The sequence below is a fragment of the Odontesthes bonariensis genome, chromosome 16, assembly GCF_027942865.1.
Source record: "Odontesthes bonariensis isolate fOdoBon6 chromosome 16, fOdoBon6.hap1, whole genome shotgun sequence".
NCBI lineage: Eukaryota > Metazoa > Chordata > Actinopteri > Atheriniformes > Atherinopsidae > Odontesthes > Odontesthes bonariensis.
In genome coordinates, this window is record NC_134521.1 from 35,631,482 (window position 1) to 35,658,447 (window position 26,966).

The 26,966-nt window shown below is 42.5% G+C and overlaps 1 protein-coding gene across 3 annotated transcripts in view; it reads right to left on the reverse strand.

The window, feature by feature from the left end:
- Positions 1-26,766, reverse strand: part of trim37 (tripartite motif containing 37) — a 29,206-nt gene extending 2,440 nt beyond the window's left edge. The window contains exons 1-26 of one of the 3 annotated variants that reach the window (XM_075486963.1): positions 26,539-26,766; positions 23,899-23,977; positions 23,726-23,795; positions 23,452-23,553; positions 22,851-22,891; positions 22,374-22,490; positions 21,928-22,015; positions 21,598-21,720; positions 17,605-17,728; positions 15,559-15,626; positions 14,643-14,767; positions 14,414-14,464; positions 13,953-14,034; positions 13,795-13,871; positions 11,883-12,062; positions 11,079-11,193; positions 10,727-10,918; positions 10,443-10,576; positions 10,270-10,352; positions 10,088-10,150; positions 5,016-5,225; positions 3,583-3,894; positions 2,042-2,191; positions 977-1,175; positions 797-888; positions 516-626 (exon numbers count right to left, since the gene is read on the reverse strand). In XM_075486963.1, the coding sequence (XP_075343078.1) occupies positions 516-626; positions 797-888; positions 977-1,175; positions 2,042-2,191; positions 3,583-3,894; positions 5,016-5,225; positions 10,088-10,150; positions 10,270-10,352; positions 10,443-10,576; positions 10,727-10,918; positions 11,079-11,193; positions 11,883-12,062; positions 13,795-13,871; positions 13,953-14,034; positions 14,414-14,464; positions 14,643-14,767; positions 15,559-15,626; positions 17,605-17,728; positions 21,598-21,720; positions 21,928-22,015; positions 22,374-22,490; positions 22,851-22,891; positions 23,452-23,553; positions 23,726-23,746 (2,860 nt within the window). In that variant the 5' untranslated portion in view covers positions 23,747-23,795; positions 23,899-23,977; positions 26,539-26,766. The remainder of the gene's footprint in view (positions 1-515; positions 627-796; positions 889-976; positions 1,176-2,041; positions 2,192-3,582; positions 3,895-5,015; positions 5,226-10,087; positions 10,151-10,269; positions 10,353-10,442; positions 10,577-10,726; positions 10,919-11,078; positions 11,194-11,882; positions 12,063-13,794; positions 13,872-13,952; positions 14,035-14,413; positions 14,465-14,642; positions 14,768-15,558; positions 15,627-17,604; positions 17,729-21,597; positions 21,721-21,927; positions 22,016-22,373; positions 22,491-22,850; positions 22,892-23,451; positions 23,554-23,725; positions 23,796-23,898; positions 23,978-26,538) is intronic. The other 2 variants (XM_075486964.1, XM_075486965.1) reach the window with 2 other exon arrangements.
- Positions 26,767-26,966: the final 200 nt, after the last annotated feature.

A 26,966-nucleotide genomic window follows, 5' to 3' on the forward strand; every position in this document is an offset into this window, starting at 1 on the left:
GCTCGGCTGGTAGGTTAATATTACTGAACAAATGTACTCTGGTACAGTTTTTTCTTTGTTTGGGGGGGTCTTTTGGCGATAAGGTGGGATTGCATTAACGCTTTTTAACGCCTTACATTTCACAGCACGACTGATAAATATGAGAAGGTTGAACCCCTCACGTGGTTTGGTTCCACGTTTTTCTATTGGGGCTGAAAAATAAAAAAGGTTTTAGTGAAGTTTTCAGAGGCCATTTCGAAACAATGCTCAGAAATTTCAAACAAATCCTTTAATTTTTGCTTAAAGTGTTTTTAATGTATCTTTTTTTTAAATTAAAAATTAAAATTAAAATTAAAACTTTAATTAATTAAATTATTTTGGTGGCTTTTAGTATGATCTTCAACAACCAAATATTTCACCATATTTGTCTGATGATTGTCATGTTTTGTTGATACAGTCCAAAATCAGAGAGTATAAAGTGTGTGTGTGCGTGTGTGTGTGTGTGTGAGTGTGTGTGAGATCATGGACACCGTTACCTGTGCAGGGAGGGGTGTGGTTATCGTAACGGGAGTTGTTGCTCTGCTGGGCCTCGTCCTCTGTGTCGCTGTCGCTGCTCGTCGCTGCCACCAGGACAGACGGTGACTGATCTACACAAACACGTGTACGTTCTTACACGGGGACTAAACACTTACTTGAATTCTAATAACAGACTGTGCTCAGCCAGTGCTCCTTGTAATTTTTGATGTTGGAGTAAATTCATTTCTACATGATGGATTTAGTGATATGGAGAGCTGAATATTTCTGATGATGAACCAACCTTCATTTGGCTGTGCTTCTGCAGAAATGCCCTCCGGTAATGACTGATGGGAATTTCCTGAGCTCCCAGATTCACAGTCCAACATGGCTGCCCTGCAGCAAGAACATATAAAAGAGTTATGAGACACGCTGGTGGGGAGCAGCACAGCTGACTGCTGCATGATGAGAGTCTGACTCGCACCCCAGGGCCCTGCTGCTACAGTTCTTGCTGGCAGTCATGTAGCTCGGCCCTCCCAGGGAAAAGATGTCATCTCTGGCCCCCGAGGCCCCGTACAGCTGCTGCTCCACAGAGTACTGCGGCTTGGAGGTGGAGGCCTGCTCTGAAGAGGAGCTGACCAGAGACACAAGGGAGCTTGTGATGGCGTCAGCCTTCAGCACTCCTGGAACAGATTGATAGAAAAACATGGATCTGCCTTTGTTTTCTCAACTCAGATGGCATTGAAAGAAGCAAGGGGCTGCAAAAGTACAGGCCTCTTTATTTATAAACCGTAAGATGATATAACTGATAAACGGATTAATAAAACGGGTTTGAGTAGAGCTGTAGACTCACAGCTATATTACACACACGGAGCCACTACTCAAACACGTATCTGTAGAGTTCTAAAAAAAAAAAAACATGAGTACTTACAAAGTGTTAAACATGTAGTGGGAACTGTGAAATGGAATACAACGTGTTGTTTGAAATATCGATGTGCACGAAACAGTGTTAGAGAGGAGGAGTATGAAGAGACAAAACAACTCACAGCTATCACAGACAGGCATTCGAGAATCAGGGGCTATTTTAATTCATACAGAGGAGAGTAATGTAGGTGTTTTTAGGAGCAGATTTCAAGTGCAACAAGAACATACTTTGAAACAAGTCAAGTGCCCCGAACACTGTTCCACTACACTTACTGGTGCTTTATTAATGGCTATAAAGTAATAAACATCCTTCAGAGCTGCTTAAATCAGAAATGTAACTCAACAATGGATCTACTGAGTATGCATAACATGAAAGTACTTCATCAGCTCCTGGGAGCTCTACTGTGTCATAAAACTCCATATATTAGTTTTATGAGCCACCACCTTATTGTTTAGTTTTCCCTGACAGAATTGGGTTGCGCCATGGCAAGAAGCTTTCAGCAAGAATAAAACATACACAACCATACTGTGTGGTATCTACAGTTTTGTTCTTGCTGTTGTAAAGGCCAAAAACAGGTGATGAACCCAGGTTCAAAGGGTTGGACTGAGGTGGGAGACTACTGACCCTCTGCTCCTCCCATCCCATCTTTAGGATGCAGGCTGAGCTCTGCAGCAGCTTCTGCTCCTCTCAGATCTTCTTCCATCTCCTCTGGACTCCTGTTCTTCACAACCAGAGAGCTGCCGCAGTCCAGGACGGGAGACAAAGACTTTCTGGCTGCAAAAGAGGAACACACACAAATACCTTAAAATACCTAAAGGGCTATGAAGCTAATTATCCTGCGTCCAGTCCTAATAAAGTTCCTAAATCTGAGCCTCGGGCCCTGCAGAAAAAAAAAAGTAAGAAAACACACTCAACAACTTAATAGTTTACTTCTTATAAAGCAGATAATGTGACTGGGCTTTCCTGTCATGCATTACTTTCTGAAACATGGTATAAAGAAAATAAATCAAACAGAATCCCGCCCGTCCTTTTGTTCATTTGATCAGGGCTGGTTTTTGCTATGGGCAATGTGGGCAACCGCCCAGGGCGCACTCCCTCAAATAAATAAATAAAAATAATTAAAAAAAATAATATTAATTATAAAAAAATCCCAGGCCACACAACACAAACTGCTTCCAATCCAAATAAACTGTTTTTCATTCCTAAAATGAACATAGACCAATATACCTTCATGTAATTAATTGGGTTATGTGAAAAAATTAAAAAAATCTGTGCAGTCATCTACGTGAATTTGTTTACGTCACATGACTCCGGTTGATTGACGGGTGAACGGACGGCGTTAATGGGAAAAGCAAAGGTAATAATGTGGAGTCATCATGGATCATCATCATGGTGAAACACCAAAGAAGCCATCAGGTGCCCAGTTTAGAAAGAGAAGAAGAAGAGGAGAAACGGGCAAAAGATAAAGGGATGCAGATTTCTATCAGTGACCTGTGTGACGTAGGCTATCTGTTAGCCTCTTGCTAACATGTTGCTGTTAGCCACGACTGTATTTGATTTTTAGTTTTGCTGAACTAGAATTAGAATTCAGGCATCATGTCATGCAGCTAATTTCACCCAAAGGCAACCTGGTCTGGTTTGTGTTTGCAACACAACAAGAAGTCCTGACTGTGGATTTTTTTTTTTCATTGCTATGAGCTATATGCTAAATTAAATAACTTAAATAACTTCTAATATACATTAACATGGCATTTTGTAAGCTACATGTGGTATCTTTTTGTACTTTTTTGTATTTAAGATTATACATTATAAAATAATACAAATAATATAACATGTCGTTGTGTTGGTGGCGGGGTAAGTCTTTTTTTTTTTGTTGGGGGGGGCAAGGGATGGTTCGTCCAGGGCGTAAATCAAGCCAGGTCCGCCGCTGCATTTGATAATGTATCCCACCGACTCCCTCTGACTCTTTAAGAGACAAACCGCACAGATTGGGATTACTAAGGAGCCCCCGCCTTCCTGCCACCTTTCTCCACCACCTGTGTAACCAGCATGGCTTCCACACAACAACACAAATAATCTCACATGTGTGTAGGTAGATAATCAGAGTGCTTTCAATGTGGGGGAAATGTTGCGATTTTGTGCACACTTCATGACGCAGTTCGTACCAGGGCGGCAGGGCCTGGACCGAGCTGCAGCTGCTCTCGCCACCAGTGAGTCCAGCTCACTGGGCTTCCGACAAGCTGGCATCTCTGAATCACCGTGATGAGGCAGCATCTCCTCCACCCCGAAGGCCCCAGATGGGCCGGGCCTGGCCTCCACGGACCCCCGAGCCTCCAGCACTTGACTCTTGACATCGGACATCTTGCTGCGGACCTCGGCCATCTGGGCTTTGAGGCGGATCAGAACGCCCGAGTCCGGAGCTGATCGTCGCACTACCTGCGGCCGCCGGTCTCGTTCTTTCCTTGAGTGAGCATGTGCTGATGAGACGGGACGCAACAAGCAGAGAGGATTATCTACTGGCAAAGAGATGCTAGGAAATCATGCAGAATCATGGCATCATGATTTCGCAGAAGGATTTCGTAATTTGCACATAAGCCTCGTTTCCACTATGCAGTCCGGTACGGGTCGGTTCGGTACGGTACGGGTCGCTTTGGGGTCAGCTTGCGTTCCCACTGTACAAAGGGGACCCTCAGGGGTGGGCGGAGTGCGTGCCGAAGCGTAAATAGCAAATAACAGCAAATAACAAATAACTCCATAATTTGGAACCACCTCCAAGCTTCTTCAGCTTAATGCCACACTGGCTCGGGTTCCGGTTGAAACCACTCTCTGCCATTTCTGCGGCAATCAGCTGGAAAACTTTTTGGTTCGGCACAGCGCCATCGAGCTCCCGCTGCACAGCCTCCTCACCAACAACGGAGAGCAGAGCCTGGAACCGGTCCTGTGTGCTGGGTACCCCAAGCAGAAGGGCTACAGACATGGTAACGGGTTCCATGGTAACGGGTTCCATGGGACCGGTACGCTTTCGTGGTGGTGGAAACACTGAAATAAGCGAACCGTTCCGACCCGACCCGACCCGTACCGGACTGCATAGTGAAAACACGCCAATAGATATATGGTCTGGAAGCGTGTTGTCATGCTGCAGATTTAATGGGAGACCTCTTAGACTCCTCCCTGGTGGTACTATTTAATGGATAATGGTCTAAAACTTTTGCACAGTTCTGTATATAAGACCAACGTTAGAAGGCAAGATGATGCTGATATCATATGTTATTTGGCATAAGTGAGCGTTATCATGCGTTTTAACTGATATAATATCTCTCAAAACACTTTCCATTCTAGAAAAAAAAAAAAAAAAAAAAAAAGCACCCATCACTGTATCTGAGACACTCATCTACTTCGGCTTCAGTCAGTGGGAGAAACGAAAAGAGATTACTTCTGTCTGAGATGTGAGGTGTAGAGTGAGGATTTAAAGGATAAACACCTCCTCCAAAGCCACTGATTTTCTGATTCTGGAGGAGCTCCGTGTGCGAGCTTTTACTATTGATTCTCAGTTTAGCTGGGATGATTTGTTGACGGGGAGCTCAGTGTGTTTACAGACCTTGGCTGTGCAGCAGAGACACTGGAGGCCGAGGCTGGAGGCCCCACAGAGACTCCACGCTACTGCGCTCCTTCAGATCCAGCAGCTGGATCAGGATGACCGGGTCGATCTCCAGCAGGCTGCTGCTGCCAGGCCCAACGGCTCCGCCAGCAGCACCACTGGTGCTGCGACCAGCAGCACTGCGATGTAGTGAGCGCACACTAGATCCACCTGCAGATCCAGCAGAACAACAGTTTTATCTTTAGTTTTTTTGCAGTGTCAATAGCACAGCACCAGAAGCCATCATTCCAAAAACTAAAGTTGCTAATATCAGTTAAAAGTAGTCCATATAAACTTTTTTTAGATAGAGTTTTAGTTGGCCTCTAAAAACGTAAATGTAACACAGAAGAATGGACTGAGTGTGAAGTCTAAGGTTTAAGGAGCCGATATGAGAGGATTCTGACTTCTCCAGCTTTTCTTTCTGTGGTGCATTTTTTTTTCTACACTTCACCACTTCAACACGTGACTCAGGCTGAGACGGTGCCTAAATTCTTGTTTTGGTACGAACTGTCTGTGGCTGAACTGCAGACAAGGGAAATGTGAGAAATTTGAGAATAAAATTGAGTCGAGTTTTTTTTCTAGTGATGTGTGTGGTAGTCTGAGCTGGGTTTGCCTAGTGTGCTAGTGTGAGCGCTCATGTTTTCTATTGTATACTGTCACAGGGTAATAACTGGCTTCAAGGGTTATTGAGAGTAGTTTGTGTCCAAATTTAAGTTTGCTTGTTCGGGCAAAGCTGTAGGACTGATTTCCAAAGAAGCACTCCCCATGGAAGAGTGTCTAAATCTGGATTTACAGCTCACGCGTCGCTCACGCACGTTGTCGTGCACCAGTCAATTTTTGTAAAGCCTCTAGCATGGTTGCCGCGTCGGCTAGCGCGAGCGGTGTTGATGATGTCACAATTTCGTGCCGGCTATATATGGTGGCAGGGGCGATTTTAGGATCTGGTCTTTAGGGGGGCCCAGCCCCCAGTGCTCACAGAGGCATATTATTTCTCACTAATTGAGGCGAACTAGTACATTTATAAATTTTGGAGCCGTATTAGTTTTGCTTTGAGTAGTGTTTTCCCCTACAACATTAAATTTTGACCTCTTCATTTCAAAAGACTGTGGCTTGACAGGGGTAACAGAGAGCCTGAGACAAATATTGAAGATAACTCAACATTTATTTTGGGAGTAAAGAGTTAAAACAAAAACAAATGCTATAAAATAAATAAAATGGTCACTAAAATAATGCATCCTTGAGCAAAAAAAAATGTGTTTTTGCATAATATAATATTTTAAAAATGTGCTGAGCCAGGGGGTGCCGAGCTAAAAAATACCCTAGCCTCGCCCCTGTATGGTGGCGCAAGTCGATGCGCCAGTAGTTGCAATTTTCTCCGTCACAGAGGTGTCGCTGCTACGTGAAGGTTACCGCTACTCTACAACGACGAAAGTCGAGAAGAAAACGATGCCCCTGTCAAGAGCAGGAACACTGTCATCAATGATACTGCTGCAGTATCTGGAAGATGAAATGCTTCGTGTGTTTCTGTGTTTCACCAAGTTCGTGAGCCAAGACAATTCAGTTAATAGAGGTGAAGGTCTGACGCCTTCGGCATCACCACTTCCAGTCTCTGCCCTCTTCTTTGCCTTCACGTATCTGTCCCGTAGCTTCTTCCACGCATTCTTACAGAACTCTCCCTCTTTCCCCAAAGTTCTGCCAACCTCTGTGCACCAGTTTGGGGAGTTTACGTTGGTCCCTGTGCTGTTTCACTGCAGTTTCGTACAGGTGCCTGTAGCAGCGACACCTCTGTGACGGAGAAAATTGCAACTACTGGCGCATCGACTTGCGCCACTATATATAGCCGGCACGTAATCATGACGTCATCAACATCGCGGCAATGCTAGAGGCTTTACTCCATCCCAGGAAACCAGCAGCTCTGAAAGACCAGGCTGAGAGCTGCTGTGCTGTCTCTGTTGGGTATTTTGACCAAAGCATGTCACAGACATTTCAGGAAGATCTCAGGAAATTAGGTTTACTTTAAAAAAAAAAAAGAACATAATACTGTACGTTTCCTTGAAAACTTGTAAAATGGAATTTTTAATTTCAGGAGAAGCTCAACTGAAATGTTGATCTGGTTTAAAGAGGCACAATACACTCCACATGAGTTTCTGATCAGCCGGGTTCCAGCGACTGGGGTAGTTAATTCTCAGTGAAAAATAAATAAATATATAAATAAAAATCTGAATGTGAAATGTATGATGGCTTTGTAGCCTAAATTCTGAGGTTGTATCCTCAATTTAAAACTTAAATATAAAAATAAAAAAAATACTCTGTGGTGCAGTACCGTTTTGCTCAGCTCCTCACTGACATCTAACACACAACCCCCCCCCACACATGTACACATACGGACACCAAGTGTTTCTATATCAGCAGGCTGCATGGGGCACAGTGCACCAGCAATGACTCATCCTCTTCATGCCTCTGAACACCAACACAGCCCAACACACTGAAGGAGCTGCTATGAGGCCCACCATCCTATCACCATGTTCGTCTTGTACTTTGTCAAAAAACACAATAGAACCTGTAAATTCCCAAAAACTAACTAAATGTGTTTACTGAAACTAAGCAAAGAGGTGTCACCCTTACTGCTGCTCACGCTATTCATAGTGTTTACTCTGGGAACCTGCACATTTTCATTTAGAAGCTTTCAGTTGAAAAGAGGTGTACAAAAACACCATTTTCCAAGGATGCTGCGCGCTTAGTCACGATGCAGTCAGGGTTATATTTCTACATCTAAATGACTGATTTAGAGGTTGATGATGAAGTGTGTTTAACTGTCCATCCTGTTTTACCCCTGCTATTAGTAACATACCCCTTCTGTATGTTAGTTTCCTTCCTTTTGCATAATGACGATAAGAAAAGGAAAAAAATAAAAAATAAAATCAGAACTATGAACTACGGAAGCCCAAATCGGACGTGGTACGTATAAACTTTTTTTTGATGGTTTTCTCGAGAAAACGATCATTGTTTTCTCGAGATAACAACATTATCTCGTAATAACGAGTTAATTTACCGATGGTTTTCGAGGCCACTTTTTCTCCTTAGTCCGCCCCTGTTTATATGTGTTTATATGTATTTCTGGCAAAGGTTTACCCATTTTTATCCCCCTTTCATTGAAAACTGAATTTCGTTATCTCGAGAAAACGATAACGGCACCTCTCGTGCGTCATTCGGTAACCATGGAGACGGCCTGGTCCCCTCAGCTGGTCACTGATGAAGTTGACTATATCAGCAGGCTCACTGAGGTGTAAACGCCTGCTGAGCTGCAGTCGAGCTAGCCGTCTCCTTAAATGACGCGGGCTGATATGAAAGTTATTTCTACAAGACAAACAAACTGCGAACACATAAAACACATATAAACAGGGGCGGACTGGGGAGAAAAAGTGGCCTCGAAAACCATCGGTAAATTAACTCGTTATCTCGAGAAAACGATCAAAAAAAAGTTTATACATACCACGCCCGCTCTGGGCTTCCGTACTGAACCAAGTTATCAGACTATTGAAATCATTTTTGGCTCTTCAAAGTTCTTCAAACTGGAGGTCAATATCCTGATAAAACAGGTTTAACATCTAAACCCCAGCAGAGGCATCATTGCTAATCTTTGTGGGGGACCATCTATGTGGATGTTGAATGTTCCCAGTATTCTGCTGTATAAACCAGTTAAGGTTTGGTCCCTGGCCAGGTGCTGACCACTGATGAATAGCTGCCCACCAGTTTACGAGTGGTACCCAATAAAACTGCAAGTCTTTGTGTCTGATCAGCAAAGGCTCACTGATGGCTGACAACTGATCCCCAAGTATTTGCAAATCACATGTCAACCCCGCGCCAACATTCGGTTCCAGGTATACAATCCCCTGCCCACTCTTTAGCCAACAGTTGTGAAACCTTTTGCAACTAATCAGCAGCAACCTAAAATACATTTTAGCATTTCAGTAACCATGGCCGTATATGTTATACTGTGCATGAGTCCTCAGACACCCCTCATTTCTTTATATACTGGAGGTATTTATTGGGACACATGCAAACATAAATGAATAGCCCTGTGGAAACAGTGCAAACAGTTCCAGTTTACTGGTTGCTCTACCTCATTACATACTCCCTTTTATAAATTGAATATCCCCTTCAGAGAATTACATTTAGGAAAAGAAAAAAGACATAAAATCAATAGCTATTGCACAGGCTGATCGGGTAAAATGTCAACAGTAAAGAAATGGTTATTTGAGAAGGTAACTAGTTACACGTTACTTGAAATGCAAAATTACCACTAAAAGTGCTCCAGTGCGTTACTCTGTTACCCCCAGCACTGTTTGGAAATCATGTCGCGTTATCTTTGGTATTTTTCTGAAGATGCATCAAAAGAAATGGAACAAATGATGTGTCTTTGTGACAGGCTGCTAGAAACAAAGTGCCTGAAGATACCATTTAAGAGTGGCTCTTTGAAACATGGTCCGTTAACTGTAGATAACACTGGTTCACGCTCTGAGTCAGATGCCACTTTAAAAGATTACAAGAACATCTGCCTGTGCGGAACTGAAACATAAAGAAAAGAGTGGTGGCTCAAAACGTCTGCACAGTACTGCTTTTTCATGTTGTCGTCCTTTATCAACGATAAAAGTTCCAATTTCTGACAAATACATCAATGAAAAACTTATTCTAGCTTCCAAACCATGTCTGCTATGAGCCATTTATTCAAAGCTCTAAATTCATTAAACACAAAAATAAAGCAAAACCAGAAGAAAATGGTGAAGAAGAAGAAGAAATGGTCCAAACTAAAGTGGAAACATGATGCCGCTTTCATGTGTTTGTTTAAAGATTTATGAACCAAAACAGGGAACTCTTGTTAGAAATGGCCGCACTAAAAAAAGGAATCATTTCTCACAGCATGTCGTCTAAAAACAGACAGATCAACAGCCGACATGCACACGGTTACAACTACTTTTACTACACTGCTTGTTGTGCAGTCCGAACATGCTTATTCATTCTGAGCTGCTTACATGTGTCTTTTGTGACCGTTCTGACCCTTGAGGACATGAGGAGAAGACACAGAGAGAGCTGCTCTGCAGGGGTAAACAATGAAATCTGCTCTCACACAACAGCTTGAAAAAGGATGGGAGTTGCATTGCATACAGATTCATTATAAAAGAAAAAAAGAAGTGTGTTAGTGTTTGAGTCCTACCTGTGGCTCCAGCCAGGTCATCAGGAAGCTCCCCTTCTTCTATCTCCAGGTTCCCAATGAAATCTACGTCGTTCTCCCCTGACCTATGCAAAGGTTACAGAACGCTGTCAAACACACCGATCTGTGTCTCTGAATCTTCAACAGAATGTTACATTAGGAAAACTCCTGCTCACATAGTTTCCTCATCTATGTCATTTTCCTCCGTGTTGCTGGTGGCCGTGGAGCTCCCTGAGGTGCTGCTGCCATCCAGTGGGTTCATCTCCTCCTCCGTCAGACAGTCCACCTCCAGGTCTCCGTCTGACAGCTCCTGAACACAATGACACCATCTTTCCAAATGATTACTGACACAACAGCATTGACAAGCATCAATCCCGTTAACATAACTCACTAAATAACTAACTATTCGTCTCAGAGTTTTACAGCCGCCTGAGTGTAACTGAGCATGTTCAGCTCTTACATTAGAGTCATCGTGCTGGGTCCTCTCTTCTTCTTCGCCTTTCTTAGTGCTGCTCAAAGTGTTCTGCATGTCGTCTTCACTTTTCGCTGAGCGAGGGTCCCTCTCAGAGGTCATGGTGCCTGTACCGATCCTCAGGTCAGGAGGTGAGGAGCTGCGTGACGTTTGGCGGCGAAACAACTCAATGGCCAGCCTCTGAAATCAGATGTATGGATCATCTGACACAGCTAGGTTAGATCCAGGGAGAAGGGTTCAAGAATGTAGACACGCATGTAACCCTCGCCAACGCACCGGGGTCAGTCTATGCAATAAGTTGTAAAGAGTTCACATGCACACACACACTCACAAAGCGTACCTCTTTAAGGTTGTTGATCTGCTGGATGTAGCCGCTCTGGGCTGACTCCAGCTGGCTGATGTACCAGTACTGATCTCTGCACTTCTGGAAGAACGTAGGTGAGCGAACCTGATAGCTGCGTAACACACAAACAGAAAATATTTACAGTCTGTTGCTCTCTTTTTTTTTTTTTTTTTTGTACTTTATTTTTTATAGAAATAAACAACATACAATACACATAAAAACATAGAACAAACAGTTGGTCACCTACACATTCATACAGACATTATGCTGATGGAGATACAAGTCGGTTCATACAGTAATGGCTCAGTGAACATCTCTTGTGGCCACAAAAACAATCCATTTTTCCCAGTATTGCGAATACTTATCGATCCGTAGACTTAGCGAAAAGGTCATCCTTTCCATATTTTGAATATTTGTCACAACATCTATCCAGTCTGTCTCTGTTGGGGGTGAAGCCTGCAACCATTTTCAGGTTACAGCTTTCTGGCTGGCTGCTAATAATATTTTTAAAAGATATTTGTCTCGCATCAGTAAATGGGGTGCAATATTGCCGAGATAGATTGTGGAAAAAGAGCAGTGAATTTCATCGTAAAAACTATTTTGGATTACCCGCGTGATCTCATGCCAGTATGGCTGAATAGCTGGGCAGCTCCAGAATATATGAAAATGGTCTGCTAGCCGTTCTCCGCAGTTCCTCCAGCATAAACCTCTGACTGTCTCTCCTTTCTGCACACATTTGCTCTTTGCAAAAAAGAAAAAGAAAAGAAAAGCTCAATGATAATAGTGTGTGTTTAAGCCCACCGGAGGACCAGTGTGTCGGTCTGCATGTTCAAGTAGCCCTCGCTGGCCAGAAGGTCGAGTCTGAAGAAGCGGTTGTAGCCCCAGCATTCGCCAACCTCAAAGTCAGAGGCAAACTCCCGAATGATGTTCTTGGTTGGGTCACTGGAGGCCTGATGGACCATCTCAACACGGTACTCGTATCTACACGGGTCAAAAGGTCGAAAGCAGAATCAACATACTGATCAATTTCATGTGAAAAAGGAGAAGAACAGCGTAAGCAGGAGTTTCAGATGTTGTCAGTTTGAGAGGACTGAGACGGTGTATGATCTAATAATAGTTTTTTTTTTTAACTTAACACACACACTTTTATAGGTCTGCCGAGGAATGTTGAGTGTTGTTCTGTCTGAGCAGGTCATCTTGATATTGGGGCACATTATCCCAATAGATTCAGCTGTAGTTTCAGTAAAACAGACATGCAATCTGCAAACTTCCTGTCCCCTTTTAAATCTAAGGCAAAGGGGGCACTTCCAAGTAAACCATACCATACAAAAACATGCAAAACAGCTGCTCTTCTTTTTAAAAGTATGTAGAAAATATAAGTGTAGCCCTTATTAAATCCAGAAGAAATAAAAGTCAGGTAAACCTAACTTAAGATTTGACCCCCATCTCGTTGAGTTCTTGTGTGTATTGTGAGGAGTTCAGACTCTCTTTAATATAACTCATACATACTTGAGGCACATTTCAAAGAAGCGTTCTAAAACTTAAGAATGGTTTCCTAAACAACCTAAAACGGGTGTTTTGAAACTCCCATGAATCAGCTGGCAAAGTGCTGCCTGTCACTTTATAGTTCTGCTTACTGTAAACACATTAGCAAAGGACACAGTCCACCTCAGGAAGGGCCCAATCAGCTCTGAATGGTCAGCTCTGCTTGTTTAAAAACTTTGCATAAGCCCTCATGTACACGACAAGTCAACCATTTAATAAAGTAATAAACTCTAAAATATTAACACAGAGTGGGGTTACATGGCACTGTAAAGAATCAGATTAATGGCTAAATTACAATAAGACTGAGGTATTAAGTTCATGTATACACCTTAGTTTGACTAAAAAGTGGATCGGATCGAGTAACTCGCAGTCGGATTAACTCAGTTGAAAGTCACACTGAATGCGTTTGTAGCCGGTGAAGCACGTGGTGAATCAGACTTTGCGTTCTGCGCATGCTCAAGATTTTTCCCGGGGTCGTGATCCGGAAGTCAAAGGAGACGATATTACTGTTGTTGTCGCCGCCGTTGGAAACAAACAAACAACGCGATGGAGAAGCAGCAACAAGCAGCTAATCACAGACCAAATGTAGAGGGACGTAGCTTCATCTTGCTCTGCGTTCTCCATCTTTGTCCAATGCCTGAGTTTGTTGTTGTTGTTGGTGGTGAAGAGGTCAACAGGAAGTGGCTCTATTAGCAATAGTTGAACAGCGCCACCTATCATACCGGGGTATGACACGCTTTGTGCCAATGATTCCGTATTTATATAGCGCCAAATACAACAAATGTCATCTCAAAGCACTTAGATAATAAAGTCAAATTCAAGCCAATTGGAATTCAATTAATTGTAATCATAATTATTCATAAAATAATCCAATTCTTTCATATAGAGCCAATTCAAAAACAATTTCCTAGCTAAGGAAACCAACAGATTGCACTGAAACTTTTTTTTTTTGGTCCAATCTCCCGTCCCGGATAATTGCCCTTACTCAAATAAGGAGCATAATCCTACTATAGCTATAATCCTACTATAGCTATAATCAAATTACTCTCATCATGTAGACCCACTGAATAGAGCCACCAAGGCAAGATATTGTCATATAGGTCAAGTACAGTACAAGATACTTCAAGTAAAAACACAAACATTCAATTTTATGAGAACTATTCCATACTTTGAGGTTTCAGGAAGTCCAGCTGACAATTCAAGGAACACAGACAGATAGTTTCCACGGACGACGCCATTACCATCCTGAGGAAACAAAAGTTACAGGGTTCACAAATATCTGTCATAGACATTTTGAATGTGTGAAAGAGAGCGAAACAAACTCACAGGGTAGACTTTGAGTCTCCAGCAGAGACCAGATATCTGCAGAGGAGGGCTGTAGACTGGATCAGCCCGCTGCCTCAGGGTGCTACAAACACACATAGACCCGCATAGCAATCCTCTGTGTATCATAAAGACACTCTGACACGTGTTTCCAATCTAAAGTTTCTAATTTGCCATTTGTTCTTAAGTGACAACAGCAGCCCTGTACAGCCAATAAATGCTGCTCCTTTGCCAAGTCTAAACTTCTCAAAAGAACAGAAGAGAAAAACAAAAAGAACTGTAAAAGTTCACGTTGATGCCAGGGGACAAACAGCATCTTTGTGTGCCGTCTTACAACTTTCCAAAAAAGGTGTTACATTATTGGCAGACAACATTTAGTAACTCATAACCTCATTTATTACTTCACTTGCAATTTCTTAATATTTGTTTATTGGTGCAACTGTGCAGGCTAAAAGAGGGTTTACCTGAAATTGACCAGAACAAAAGTACTGGAGTCATAGGCAGGAACCAGCTCACTGAAAGCACACAGATGAAGGATGGTTGAGTTATATAAAACACAGTTAATAAAGTTTTGTTAACATTATCACCGTGGCATTGTCTTTGATGATAATAATGAATCAACAAACACAGAAAGATTAACGTTTGTTCAAAGCATTCTTAGACGTGATGTTTTGTTATTTTCAAGCAGATTACCTGGTGAAGTCCGGGGGGACCGGCGTGGTGACGAAGGACTGCATGGGTTTCCGATGGACCTGCTGGAACATGAGCAGGATCTCCGGGCTCTTAGAGATGAGTTCACTCTTACTGCAGGAGTGAAGCTGCCCAACACACACAAACGGCAAAGTCACAGAGTTGCGACTGCAAACATCCAGCTAAACGACCACTGAAGACGTGTTGCTTTTGTCTGTTAAGTTTCTGTTATCGATCATTTTGATCACATCCACTGTCAGCACGTTTATTCAGCAGCTTAAATATGTAATGAATGAACTGATGGTAATCTAACGGTGTCACAAATAAATGGTTATATCTGTTAGTATCTGGTACATTTTCATTTGTTATTATGTACCTCACTGACTGCTATCAGAAGACGTCTGCCAAATCATCCATCACTATCGGGAAATGCAACTTAAACTGTCAATATTTCTGTTCGACTGAATCGAATTCGACTGTCGTATAATCCAAGTATATAATACTATAACCTCGGCCACATGATTCATGTCTTTTAGAGACGATTGCAAAAAGGTATTCAGACTCAAGTGATCAGTGATGACTAATACACAAATGCAGGATGGAAAATGAAGTGCTTATAGTGAATCTCTCCCAAACTGCAGCTATTATACACTTCTTGGTTAAAGAGTTTCCACCGTATGTGCGTGTACACTCCCAGCCTGAACAATAGCCCTTATAATCATTCTGAGTAGAAGATGTCTCACCTCATTTTCATTCAAATAAAACATACGAGGGCCTTAAAGATTACTAGACTGTAGTCACACTGCATGTGTTGTGCAGTTTAGGGCTGCTGCTGAGCCAGTGTTGCCGTCAAAACTTTATCAGATGACTAATAAAGAGCTTTATGATTGGAGGTTTTGATCTGCTGGGAGCCACAAACCTGATGCTCCACCTCCTGTAGCAAAGACTCCAGCAGCTCCGTCTCCTGGGTCAAGGACGTCTTCTGGCCTGGTGGGGAGGAACGCATTTCTATTTTCAGTGTGCTTGTACTGAATGCGAGTCCTGATGGAAGCTGGTGAGTGTTGAGTGGGTGGATGTGCAGGCTGTGCATGTGGGTGCTGAGTGCAGGCATCCACTCACTCCAGATAAATATTTCATATGTGTATCGCCCGTGTCCATAAAGGGTTTTCAGCACAAAAATCACAATGTTTCGTAAGAGGAAGGACTCGACCCGTGGACACGTTTTTAGTGCCAGCTGGAGCTTCTTGTAACAACAACAACCATTTTCAGACATGTAAGACCCAGCATTGACGGCTTCTTCTACTTGTTCAAGTGATAATCATTCTGTTGTTCACACACACACACACACGCACACACACACACACACTTAAAAGCTCATTCTTAAAGGGGCACTAGGTAGCATTTTCACCTAAAATTATAGCCTTCAGGAGTTTAACAAAGGTTAAACAAGTCAATGGTAAGCGAATGAAGCCTGTCTCGCTCCCAACAGGGGTCTGTATGCTGAAAATCCCATATGTAACTTCGGCAGGAGCGACCCGCTTCTGAAGTGTCGTGATGCGCGAGAAGAGTCGTTTGTGTTTACGGCACTTAGCTAGGTACTGTATGCTAGCTGTAGTTGTAGGCTATGTGTTCGCTTGCGTTGAAGAGCCAACACCAAGCGTTTCATATTCTGCCTTTCACAGACTGAATATGAAACGTTCGATGTTGGCACTTCCCATCTTTGTGAAATTTCTCCAAGCGTGATCTTGTTCATCTACCATAGTGATCTGCGTTTTAGATCGCAAAGAGACAGGTGATGATGGTGCTCTAATTCCTCCTGAGTTTGAGACGTAGCCTAGCTTCAGAAATACACGGACTGACCTGATTAGAATAAGAATAGCGTTTTGATCCGAACAAGAATTGTTATCTACAAATGAAAATTGATTAATTTGTGATTGTAATCGGAATAGTGTAGAGCTAGTCTGCGTTTATTGCGGCGTGTATGTTGGTAGTGCCTGCGCGCATCTGTCTAAGATGTAACTTTTGTAAGTGTCTGCTAATACAAAGGAATCACTCCACGAATACACCATGATGAGGGAAGAATCCCATTCAAGATCAGCAACAGTCCATCCATACATCCATTATCTGCCGCTTGTCCGGGGGTCGGGTCGCGGGGGCAGCAGCCTGAGCAGAGAAACCCAGACGTCCCTGTCCCCGGCCACTTCCTCCAGCAACAGTACTATAGCATATTATCTTGAGTTCTCTCTACAGAAAATCTCTGATTATAGTATCTTACGTGGGCAGTCTACACTTGTGAATCAGATGACCTAACTGCACTGACTAAATAACACAATGGCAGCATTCGCCACGATGGTTAGTTAGTGGGTGTGTACAGGTGGGCATTTTTACGACAGTGTAGAATTTCAGTTTGACCAATAGAGATCGCTATACTGCCGCTAAACTACCTTGTATCCCTTTAAGACATAACTGAACTTTGATTAATTTATTTTGCGGTTAAATCCAAAGGGACTGTGTTCCTCACTTATTCATGTTGTAATATGTGGAGAACTGCGCTGCATACTACTCTTCCTGCATTTATTGCCCCGGACCACATAGGGAAATCTAATTTCCTTAACATGCATAAAACCAGCTCGTTTATAGCTTTTCCTTGTTCAATCGATGCAGTTCATTTTATTCCAGCAGATGTGACAAGTGATCAATAAAAAAAGAGTCATCTTAACCAGATGCAGTCTCTCTGTAAATTCAGTTGAGTTGCAGCAGCATTCTAGCTAATCTATGCCGTGCAATTCAAACCAGCACTGAGTATTTGGTCCAATCCACTTTGAATTTAACAACAACGGTGTTTCTCCCACTTTAAGTCACGCCTTATTTACAATACTGAAGTGTATCAGATGTTTCAGCAAGCATCCGATACACTCAGAGTAGTCTCATCTGAACTGTGGCAGTGTGTGTACAGGGGTCCTACCCATGAGGGTGATGAGTTTGTTCTTGAGCTGGTTGTCCAGGCGAGCAATCATCATTTCCACAGCATTCCGGATCTCTCTGACCCTCTCGTCCTTCGCTCCCCTGACGGCCTCAACGTTCCTCTCCTGACCCAACAAGCACATGCAAATACGTTAGTGCCATCTAGAGGATGCAGACAATAAAACGAATGTTTCTAAAAAAAATTTTAAAAAGATTTCTGCATTCTTCTGATGTGAGAGTTCCTTTGGAAACAGCTCATTACCGATCAGTTTTTATTGAGAGGCAGGTTTATCTAATGCTTCATTTGCTATGGCTCCATCTTTAAGGAAAGATCACGACATTTATTCATCTCTATCACTAAAGGCAAACATAGCAAGACATTCCAATAAAAACAACATATACCATCAAACCAAAGAAATCCTGCTTAATCAGGTGTTATGAGACACTAAAGGTATTGAGAAAGCCCATCTGCCTGTATTTTCTTTTCCTTTTCTTATGTTGCTGGGTTCAGGATGTGTTTGGGCTGAAAAACACAGTGACTATACGAACGTCAAAGGCAGTAAAATGATGTGAGACCTATAAAAATGAAGCAAACTGTTCCTTCTCCCTGTGTGGACAACTGTTCTACGCATCCGCAGAAAAGGGGGATTTTAAAAAACGCAAACAAAAAAAATAAATAAGGAGGATATAGTGCTGAATGATTTATTGAATACTAATTATGATTTTGAATTGACTATAATCAACCAATATACACAAAAAAGACATCCTCGTTTAAAGCTGCAGTCTGCAAGATTTGTTGTTGTCATACGTAAAGTCCTACTTTTTGGCATTTTAAGAGTTTACATGATCTATCAGAACGCTTGAAGTTGAAAACGGTGACCTCCGTAGTCGCAAAATGCAAGAAATGCTTATTTTTTAACCGAAAAATAAAAAGTTATTCAACTTCCTGTCCCGCCCCTTCAAAACACATGAGAACTCGTGCACGTCTACGTGCACACCAGATGCGCCCACACGACTCCTCATTCATCAACTCACCTGTCATTTGCGATCATGGAAGACACAGTAAGTAGACTAGCCCGTAATAAAGTTCAATAGTCTAGATAAATAAGCGTGGGGACGAGCCTACCTTGTATCGTGCGTGCACAATCGGTGATTGACAGGCAGCAGAGCCCAGCTCGTAAACCCGATTGGTTACCTTTTACCGGTCCGGTCTGCAATTTTGTAAACAAACCTGCTGGCTTTGGAGGGACCTAGCGGGACATATAGGGGACCTAGAGAACTCATTTTTTTTTGTATTGGGGTATTTAATGTACTACTTTCAGAATCTCCGGACAGTTCCAGGCATTATGCTTGACAAAGAGTTGCAGACTGCAGCTTTAACTGCCGCTTTTCCTCTTTGGTAATTCACGCACACCGAACAGAGTTGGATCAGTGTGTGCTTAAACAATGCGAGCCAGCTGAGTGACAGCATCATTGGTCAGAGAGATGTGCTCTGGGATGCAGGCTGTTCCTTACACACTCAGATCCTCTCAGCTCTGGGACTACCTGCGTTGCCGGCTCAAAGGCGTCTCGGCTTTGCATTGCTTTTGAACCAATTCACCATTTTACTGACACACAGGGCGCAGGTGTGCAATAAAGGCACATTAGTCCCTCCTCGAAGGGGACTGTGTGAAAAGAGTTGCCCATAATCCCACTTGCAGAGCAGCAAAGGAGGAGTGGCCAGGATTAAATGCTCTATTTGCAAACAAACTATTTTTATGGTCATTTTAAGTGAGCTTTACAAAGGGCTAGTTAAATGCTTCATGTTTTATTCAAAGACATGCTGATTGCTGTTACACTTCATTTCCATCTCCATTTTTTTCCTTTTATATTGACAAACAAGTTGAAATAGTAGTTTCGACTAGTTATTTGTAGAAATAAGACAAAAATATTAGAAGAAGAAATATTATAATGCTAAAACTAAATATTGAAGTAAATACTAAAGATTATTTTCTGGTACATTTAGGCAAGTCAGTGTTTTAAAGGGAAACTTTCATTCTAACAGCTGCTGCCAATAGATCATTAAGGAAATCACACATCTGCTTGACCCGTTTACTTTTAAGTCAAGGTGCTTCTAATTTTCTGTTTCTATTTGTAAGAATAGGAACATGCCCAAGCACGAGGCCCCCTGTGTGCGGAGGAAAGCTCACAGAGGGTCGAAAGGCTCCAGTTCTGAGCAGAGTGAATACCGTAAATCCTCTAATATTGGCCTGTATTCCATTACTGGCCGGGATTCTAATATTGGCCGGTCTCGCTGTCGGAGGAGGTAAATACTGGCCGGACTCTTATACAGGCCGGGTAGGGTGACCAACTGTCCCGCGTAGCGCGTGCGCGTACAGCGTTCGAGGCCAAAATAGTCCGTCCCGCAAATTCAGAGCTTGTCCCGCATAATTGATTCTTGCTGGGGTTGTCACTTTCACTGCCACCCAGATAGCCAAACGAGCGTTACTTGACATTTCAGAACAGCACAGTCGCCGCAGACTGTAGAGCTACAACAGATCCACACACGCGCGCACACACACACACACCCCTTGCAGTCGCATCTGACAGGCTGGCTGTTATCAAATATTTGTTGTTGCCATGACAATTGACTCAACGTTCGCAGTGATGATGAACGTCAATTCACGCGCCTCATCACTAGGCACTTCAGTCAGTCAGTTGGCGCGGCACTCTTGGCTAGAACTAGTTGTGGATTGTGGTTTGTGGATAAAAAAAACACAGGGGAAAATGGCAGTGTAGATGGTAGTGTGTGTCATTGAATGTTCAAAATATTATTGTTATCATTATTATATATTACATCACCAATAACAGAAGAATCAATATGTATGTATGTATATATATATATATATATATATATATATATATATATATATATATATATATATATATATATATACCATGTAAGGTAGTATGTGCTAGAAATGGGTAAACCACTAAGAGTCTGGCGGCGGGGCAGCCTTCCCCCTTGTCCCCCCCTTGTCCCCCACAAACATACCCCTTGTCCCCCCTTTGGCTTAGGAGCAGGTGGTCACCCTAAGGCCGGGTCTATAATTAGAACCAACGATTTCTCTGGGCAGCCTCAACATTATACCGGTACTTGTGATCGTAACATACAAGACTTGCAGCTCAATGCGCTTTACAGTCAGATTACCGGTAACAACAAAGTTAAAGCAAAATTAAGTAAAATAAAAAATAAATAAGTAGGCTATATGGTATGTTGAAATTAGCATTCACTTCTATCACTATCGCATTCGAATGCGATCACAATCGTGAGTGAGCCTGTCCACTGTGACTTGCAATAACGGCCAAACTACCGATATCGTTTATTACAGCCCTGCGCTGCTGCCCGTCTGCGCGAGGAAGAGAACAGACAGGCAGCAGAACATGAGGAGGACGAAGAAGAACTGTACTATAATGAACTTGTTGTAGAGACTGGCGCGAGTGATGAGGAGATTACGGGGAGAGATGAAGAGGAGATGAAATACCGGTAGCCTAATTATCCCCATGGTTAAGTGACAATGCAGTACTGGTAACTGCGGTCAAGTGAGCCGCGGATGAACGAGTGGCGGCTCACTTGACCGCAGTCTACTGGTACCAGTATGTTTGCTACGTTTCTGTTACCATATTACCGGTACTACACTGGAATTTAGCCTGAATTGCCGGTATTTGTCTATTTTATAGGTTCAAATAGACACAAAATCTCGTTTTTATTCATTCCACTGGTAGTCTGTTTTGCTCAAATAGAAATAGAGGCCTGTCTCTAATTCTGGCCTCCTTCCAATAATGGCCGGGACCAAGATGCACGTGAGTGAATAAAGGCCCCGGCCTATATTAGAGGATTTACGGTATTGTAATTCATTCTAAATACAGAAGTTTTTCTCATTTTGGATTTTTTTTGTAACTAAAAACAAAAAGGAAAAAAAAACAAAGTTATGGGAAGGGAAGGAATCCTCACCACTTCCTGCACCAGACTGATCAGCTCCATGAGGCGGCGGCGCAACTTGGCCACCTCCTCCTTCACCTTGGTCACGTGCTGGTCGTAAATCTCCACTAGAGGCTTGAAGGTGTGGCCACCATGCTGCGAACAACATAAATGTCAATAAGACATTTGAGGGTTTCTGCTAGTCAGTCTAAGTCACATCCTCTTGAACACTAAGAAACTGTAATACCCATTTTCTGACAACATACATCTGTGATGACAGTGATCAATGGACGCAGCCCTACTTTCAGTGATTATCATAGTTTATGTTATCATAATCTACAAATAAAAGACGTGAAACATTACCATGCCTCCCCACAGAGCGCACTGGTGGCAGATGCATTTCTTACAAGTCCAACAGAAAACGCTCAGCTTCTCATGATGGTTCTCACATCTGCGAGGTAACAATCCAACAAGAGGACATCCTCAGGTTAGACAGAGACAAAAAGCTTCACACAAGTGTCCCACATGAAAGCCGTTGGGACATTTTTATTTTGAGAAGGAGGTCACAACTGCCAGCGTTTAACAGCTGCTCTACTAGCACATAACCTAACAGTATGAAACAGAGACATCAGGAAAAGAGGACGAACACATGGTTAAACACTGTTTAAGGTTCTGTGGTTAAAATCAGATTTGATATAAGAAGATAAGTCCCCCAGAGAGACTGATGTATAACGAGAGGCATTCGTCTTGAAATCTTTCGACCCAAATTAAAAACACAGCAGGAGAACAAGGTTCTGGGAGTTGCTCACTTGTCCTTGTCGTTGTCCTCGTGCTTGGTGAGGCTGCAGAGCTGCAGGGTGTCCAGCTGCTGAGTGACCTCCTCCGCCCAGCGACAGTTCACCAGCTCCCTCAGCTGCAGCGGAGCTCTGTGTGTGCATGAAGACACACATAATGTAATATCTTACAACTTACATGCTATTAAGTAACTGCAGCTTTAACTAAGCTGATTGTGTCCTCCTAACACACAGGATACAGTATGCTGCACAGCAAAACACACCATAGCTGTAATATGGTTTTCAAAGCATGACTATGCAAGCATTGCTTTTAGTATTTCTTATCTTTTAATTGTTAGACTGTGGTCACATTATGTTTCTAAGTTATGAAGTCGAAGCAGACTTTGATCACATCTATTTAACTGGCAATTAAGTACTTAGACCTGAAGGTTGCAACTGAATGTGATGCGATGCCGTACAGAGGCTGACAGATGTGTGTTAGCACACACTTACCGACAGTGTGGACACTGGGCTCTCTGCTCCGTCAGCCATCGCTGTCAACCAAGAGATTCCAGATCAAATACATTGTTTTAACACATGCAGTTGGAACGTGCCTCAACCGTCAAATACACAGGACTCATTTCAGGAGTTTGCTGAAAATACTGCAGATTTTTCTTAATAATCCCCCCCCCCCCCCAAAAAAAGCAAAACCAACCGAGACCTTATCTTAAAAAATATATGTAAAGCTATTCCTGTGTGCTAAAATGTTGGAACATTAATAAAAACTAATGGAAAAACACAAATCTTCCAAACTATCAGTGAGTCTCATGGATACAGTTTGATGACTTGTTAGCATGAGCTTCAGTAAAAAGAAAAATCACTTTTGAGTAATACACATTTAGATTATGTGTCTTTGTGTGCAATATCAATATTTCACTGTTTAAATGCTTTTCACAAACCTCTGTCATCTTTCCCTGCCCTGTCAGCTCTATGATAAACTGGGGCATGCACTCTTATGCCTAACTGTTGCCAGAATTTTATTGCTAATAGCATTACGGGGAGTGGTGCCATGCAGAGACCTTGTCTGGTCCTTGCTCAGTGTGATCACGCTCACCCGTATGCAGCTGAAGCAGCAGAGTTTGGAGCAGTGTGGGCAGAGGCGAGCATCTCTCAGCTTCTCCATGCAGATGAAGCAGCGAAACACCTCGGCGATACTCTGCAAAGAAACAGCGGAGAGTTTTACACCAATCACAGCAGTGGAACTCACCACGCAGCTGCGTTAGCATCACAGCCTTACAACGATCAAACCTCAGATTGTGCGGTTGTACTTAATAAGTGCAGAGGAAAACAGATGAAAGAACATATTCTGTTTCATATGTTATACACACCTCAACACTTTGTTCATCCATTTCAGCCAGTTTGAAGTTCTGGAGCTCAGCAGCAATTAAACAAAGAGGTCTGAAGAGAAAAAAAATCAATTTAAAGAACAACAAAGCTTTAGTTTGCCTCTAAACCTTCACTGCAAAGCTAAATAACTTTGTATTATTTGTTGGAGACTTACACTTGTAAGTGAAATTAAAATTCAAGGAGCTGCCCAGCCCCATGAGCGAGCCCTCCTTTTTCCTTTTTATATGACTGACCTGTTTGCCGGAAACATTGAGAAATGTGCATTAGGATGTACTCATCTTGTTACTAATCTGGCATTGATTAACTGCTTATTAGAATAGCTGCAAATTCACTCAACAAATAAAGCCGTCATTTAATTAACTACAAAAATCACTTTTGAGAGTGATTCAAGGCAAAAAATAAGATTCAGTTAAGTCTTTATCACAAAATCAACACAATAAAATAAATTAAGTGTAACTACTGGCTGCCTGAGAAACAAACAAGCATATTTCATGTCACTAATGACGACAAAAATGAACACATTTCATGTTTTAAACAATCTGCATCGTCTTTGTTGTTGTACATTGTGTGTTCTACTCATCTCCTGGATGTTTGACCGTCACTCCACAGAAATATTTGCAGTCTGACACTGTTCTCAGATTCTTCTGCTGAAAGTAATTCGCCTAAAATTTGAGTGTAGGACCTGTGAGCGGGATCTCTAACATCACAGCTGCTTTGTGAACCGGTTCTTGTCTGACTGGCAGCAGCTTTCACAAATGCAATGTGGAAACTTTAAGACTTCACTGAAAATACAATCAAATTGATGAGGATAAATTTTTAGTGTCTCACGTCCATTACTGAAACTAAAGCAAATTATTTCTGACCCGCTGGTTGAACTTAACAGAGAAAATCATCATATCATCAATATTCAAAGTATCATTCAAATCGGACCACTATTAAACATTTTCATACTCATCTAGAAGGGAAATTTATCACTTTATGACTTTGCTTAAAAAAGGTGATTATCAGTAATAAAGGGAACACCAACAAACAGGCAGAAAATGATTTAGATAAACTGATTTACAGCTTCATTTTACTGTAAAATGTCAAATGTGAGGATTCAGTGCATCTGTGTCATATGGTAATAAATAAAAACTTGTAAATTCCAAGTTTTCCAGGATCACTCCAATAGGATAACCAGAAGTCTGGGCAAACCTGGGCTTTAATCTATAAGGGTTTATGAGCACCTTGACGGTGGCTGAGCTCACATGCGTGTCACTGATCCACTCATTATGTGGGTCTTTGTGGTTTACCCGATACCGACATGAGCTGGGTGTCACTGAATCAGAACCTTACAGCACCAGGCTGAGAATGTGGCAGGAGTGCAGGAACCGTGTGTTATGGAAGTCTTAGCACCTAAACCACAGGAGCACAGCCCAACACAGGACTGCCAGCACCTCGGGTCGAGCTCATGAGTCTGTATCAGTCACTCCATGAGAACAGTTTTTGGGATCTAAACCACCCAAGACCAGGTCCAGATGTGGAACCACACTATCTGGATCACTAGAATATCCTGCAGATAGTACAGATTCTTTAAAAACACTGTCTGTGATGTGTAAAAAAGTCTAAATGTTGTGTTTTTGTTTATCTAGACCTGGGGCCCGTACCATGAAGCACGGTTACTTACCAAGCAAGATAAATTCTGGTTCATGTCTACATCTTTGATATCACAGATCTGTTTCACTTCATATTGGGTTGCATCACCATGGCAACTGTTGTTGCAAACCTAACCTGCTCTGGCGCAGGCTGCTTTACAGCCTTCTAAAAAATATATAATTGTGATTGGTCATCCAATGACAACTCCAACTGTTTTACATGAACCCGCACATACACAGAGATCAGAAAACCGAGGTTTTTGTGGATCTATCCGATCACAAGCCTTAACTGTCAGCCCAACCCTTTCGTTAAAAGTGGAATGTCATTGCATTTTGTGAATGTTTGCCTTTTGTTATTGTGTTTTGCACTTTGGGGCCAATGCACATCCATTCTGAACCAGAACCAAACACCCCTGAACAGAAACGGTAGTCTGTGGCACTACTTGTTAGCCACATGATGTGGTCCTGCATTCCCTCCCCAAGCAGCTCCACCACCATTCGCACCTTGATTCAACTGACAACCCCCCCCCCAAATAATTCCCATGATATGATACAGCTCAGCAACACACACGTAACTGCCAAAAGACCCGCATGATAGCCTGGAAGACTAAGGTTAGAGGCGAATTATGTCACAGGGTAAATATAGAGAAGTCCACAGCTGCTTTGTGCTTAAGCTTTCATGATAATATTTAAAATAATTATGGCTTTTAATGTTGATATTGAAACTTATGTTAAAAACAAAAACAGCTGCTTAATAATAGAATGAAAACGAACATTAGCTGCAGTTACAATTCATACCTAAACGTCGAAGCATGAAGTTTTTGGATATCAGTAATATAGTAGGGTAGTCTTTCTATTGTCGTATTTCTACAGCGCTCTGAGGTATATAAAAGCTACAAAGAACAGTTTTCGTGACCACAAGCTGTCATCATCGCCATTAGCTTACAGTAGGTGCCAAAATGAGAGCCAATAGAAGGGGCCCACCACCGGTGATCACATCCACTGAGCTGCCAGAAAGGAGAGCTGCCACAGCGAAGAAGAGCAGCGACTTTTATTACCACACATGAGCGGGATAAGTGAACCCAAGCTGTCTGAAAAAAACCCAGCTCAGAGCTATGATGACAGCTAGCTTGCAGGCTTTAGCAGGGTGGCTCTCTCACCTCTCCGGAGAATCGGCTTCGTCTGTCACACCTGATCAACAGCCCGTTTGAAAAGGCTGCATCATTCTACAATGTCTCCGCCAGTTCGGCTATCGTTAAAAAACGCCAACATACAGCGTAGTTCCGCTGACTTGGTGCTCTGTTTGCACAACCCACAGTTCTAAGGTAGAGAAAAAGGCTGCTATCCGAACCTAACTAAAGATGTAGCAGCAGCGATGGGTCTGAGGCTGTTTGTCCCCTAGCAATAACCAATCAAATGGCTCGCTTTCTTCTTCACTTGATATTTTTGTTTCGCCATGTCGGAAAACCGAGAGTGCCATACCGCCATCTACTGAGCAGATTACAGAATCACAGCGGGAATGTGATCAAAGCTGGTAACAAAATTACAAGAATATTCCAATTTTTAAAAAGAAACTTGTCACATCTGG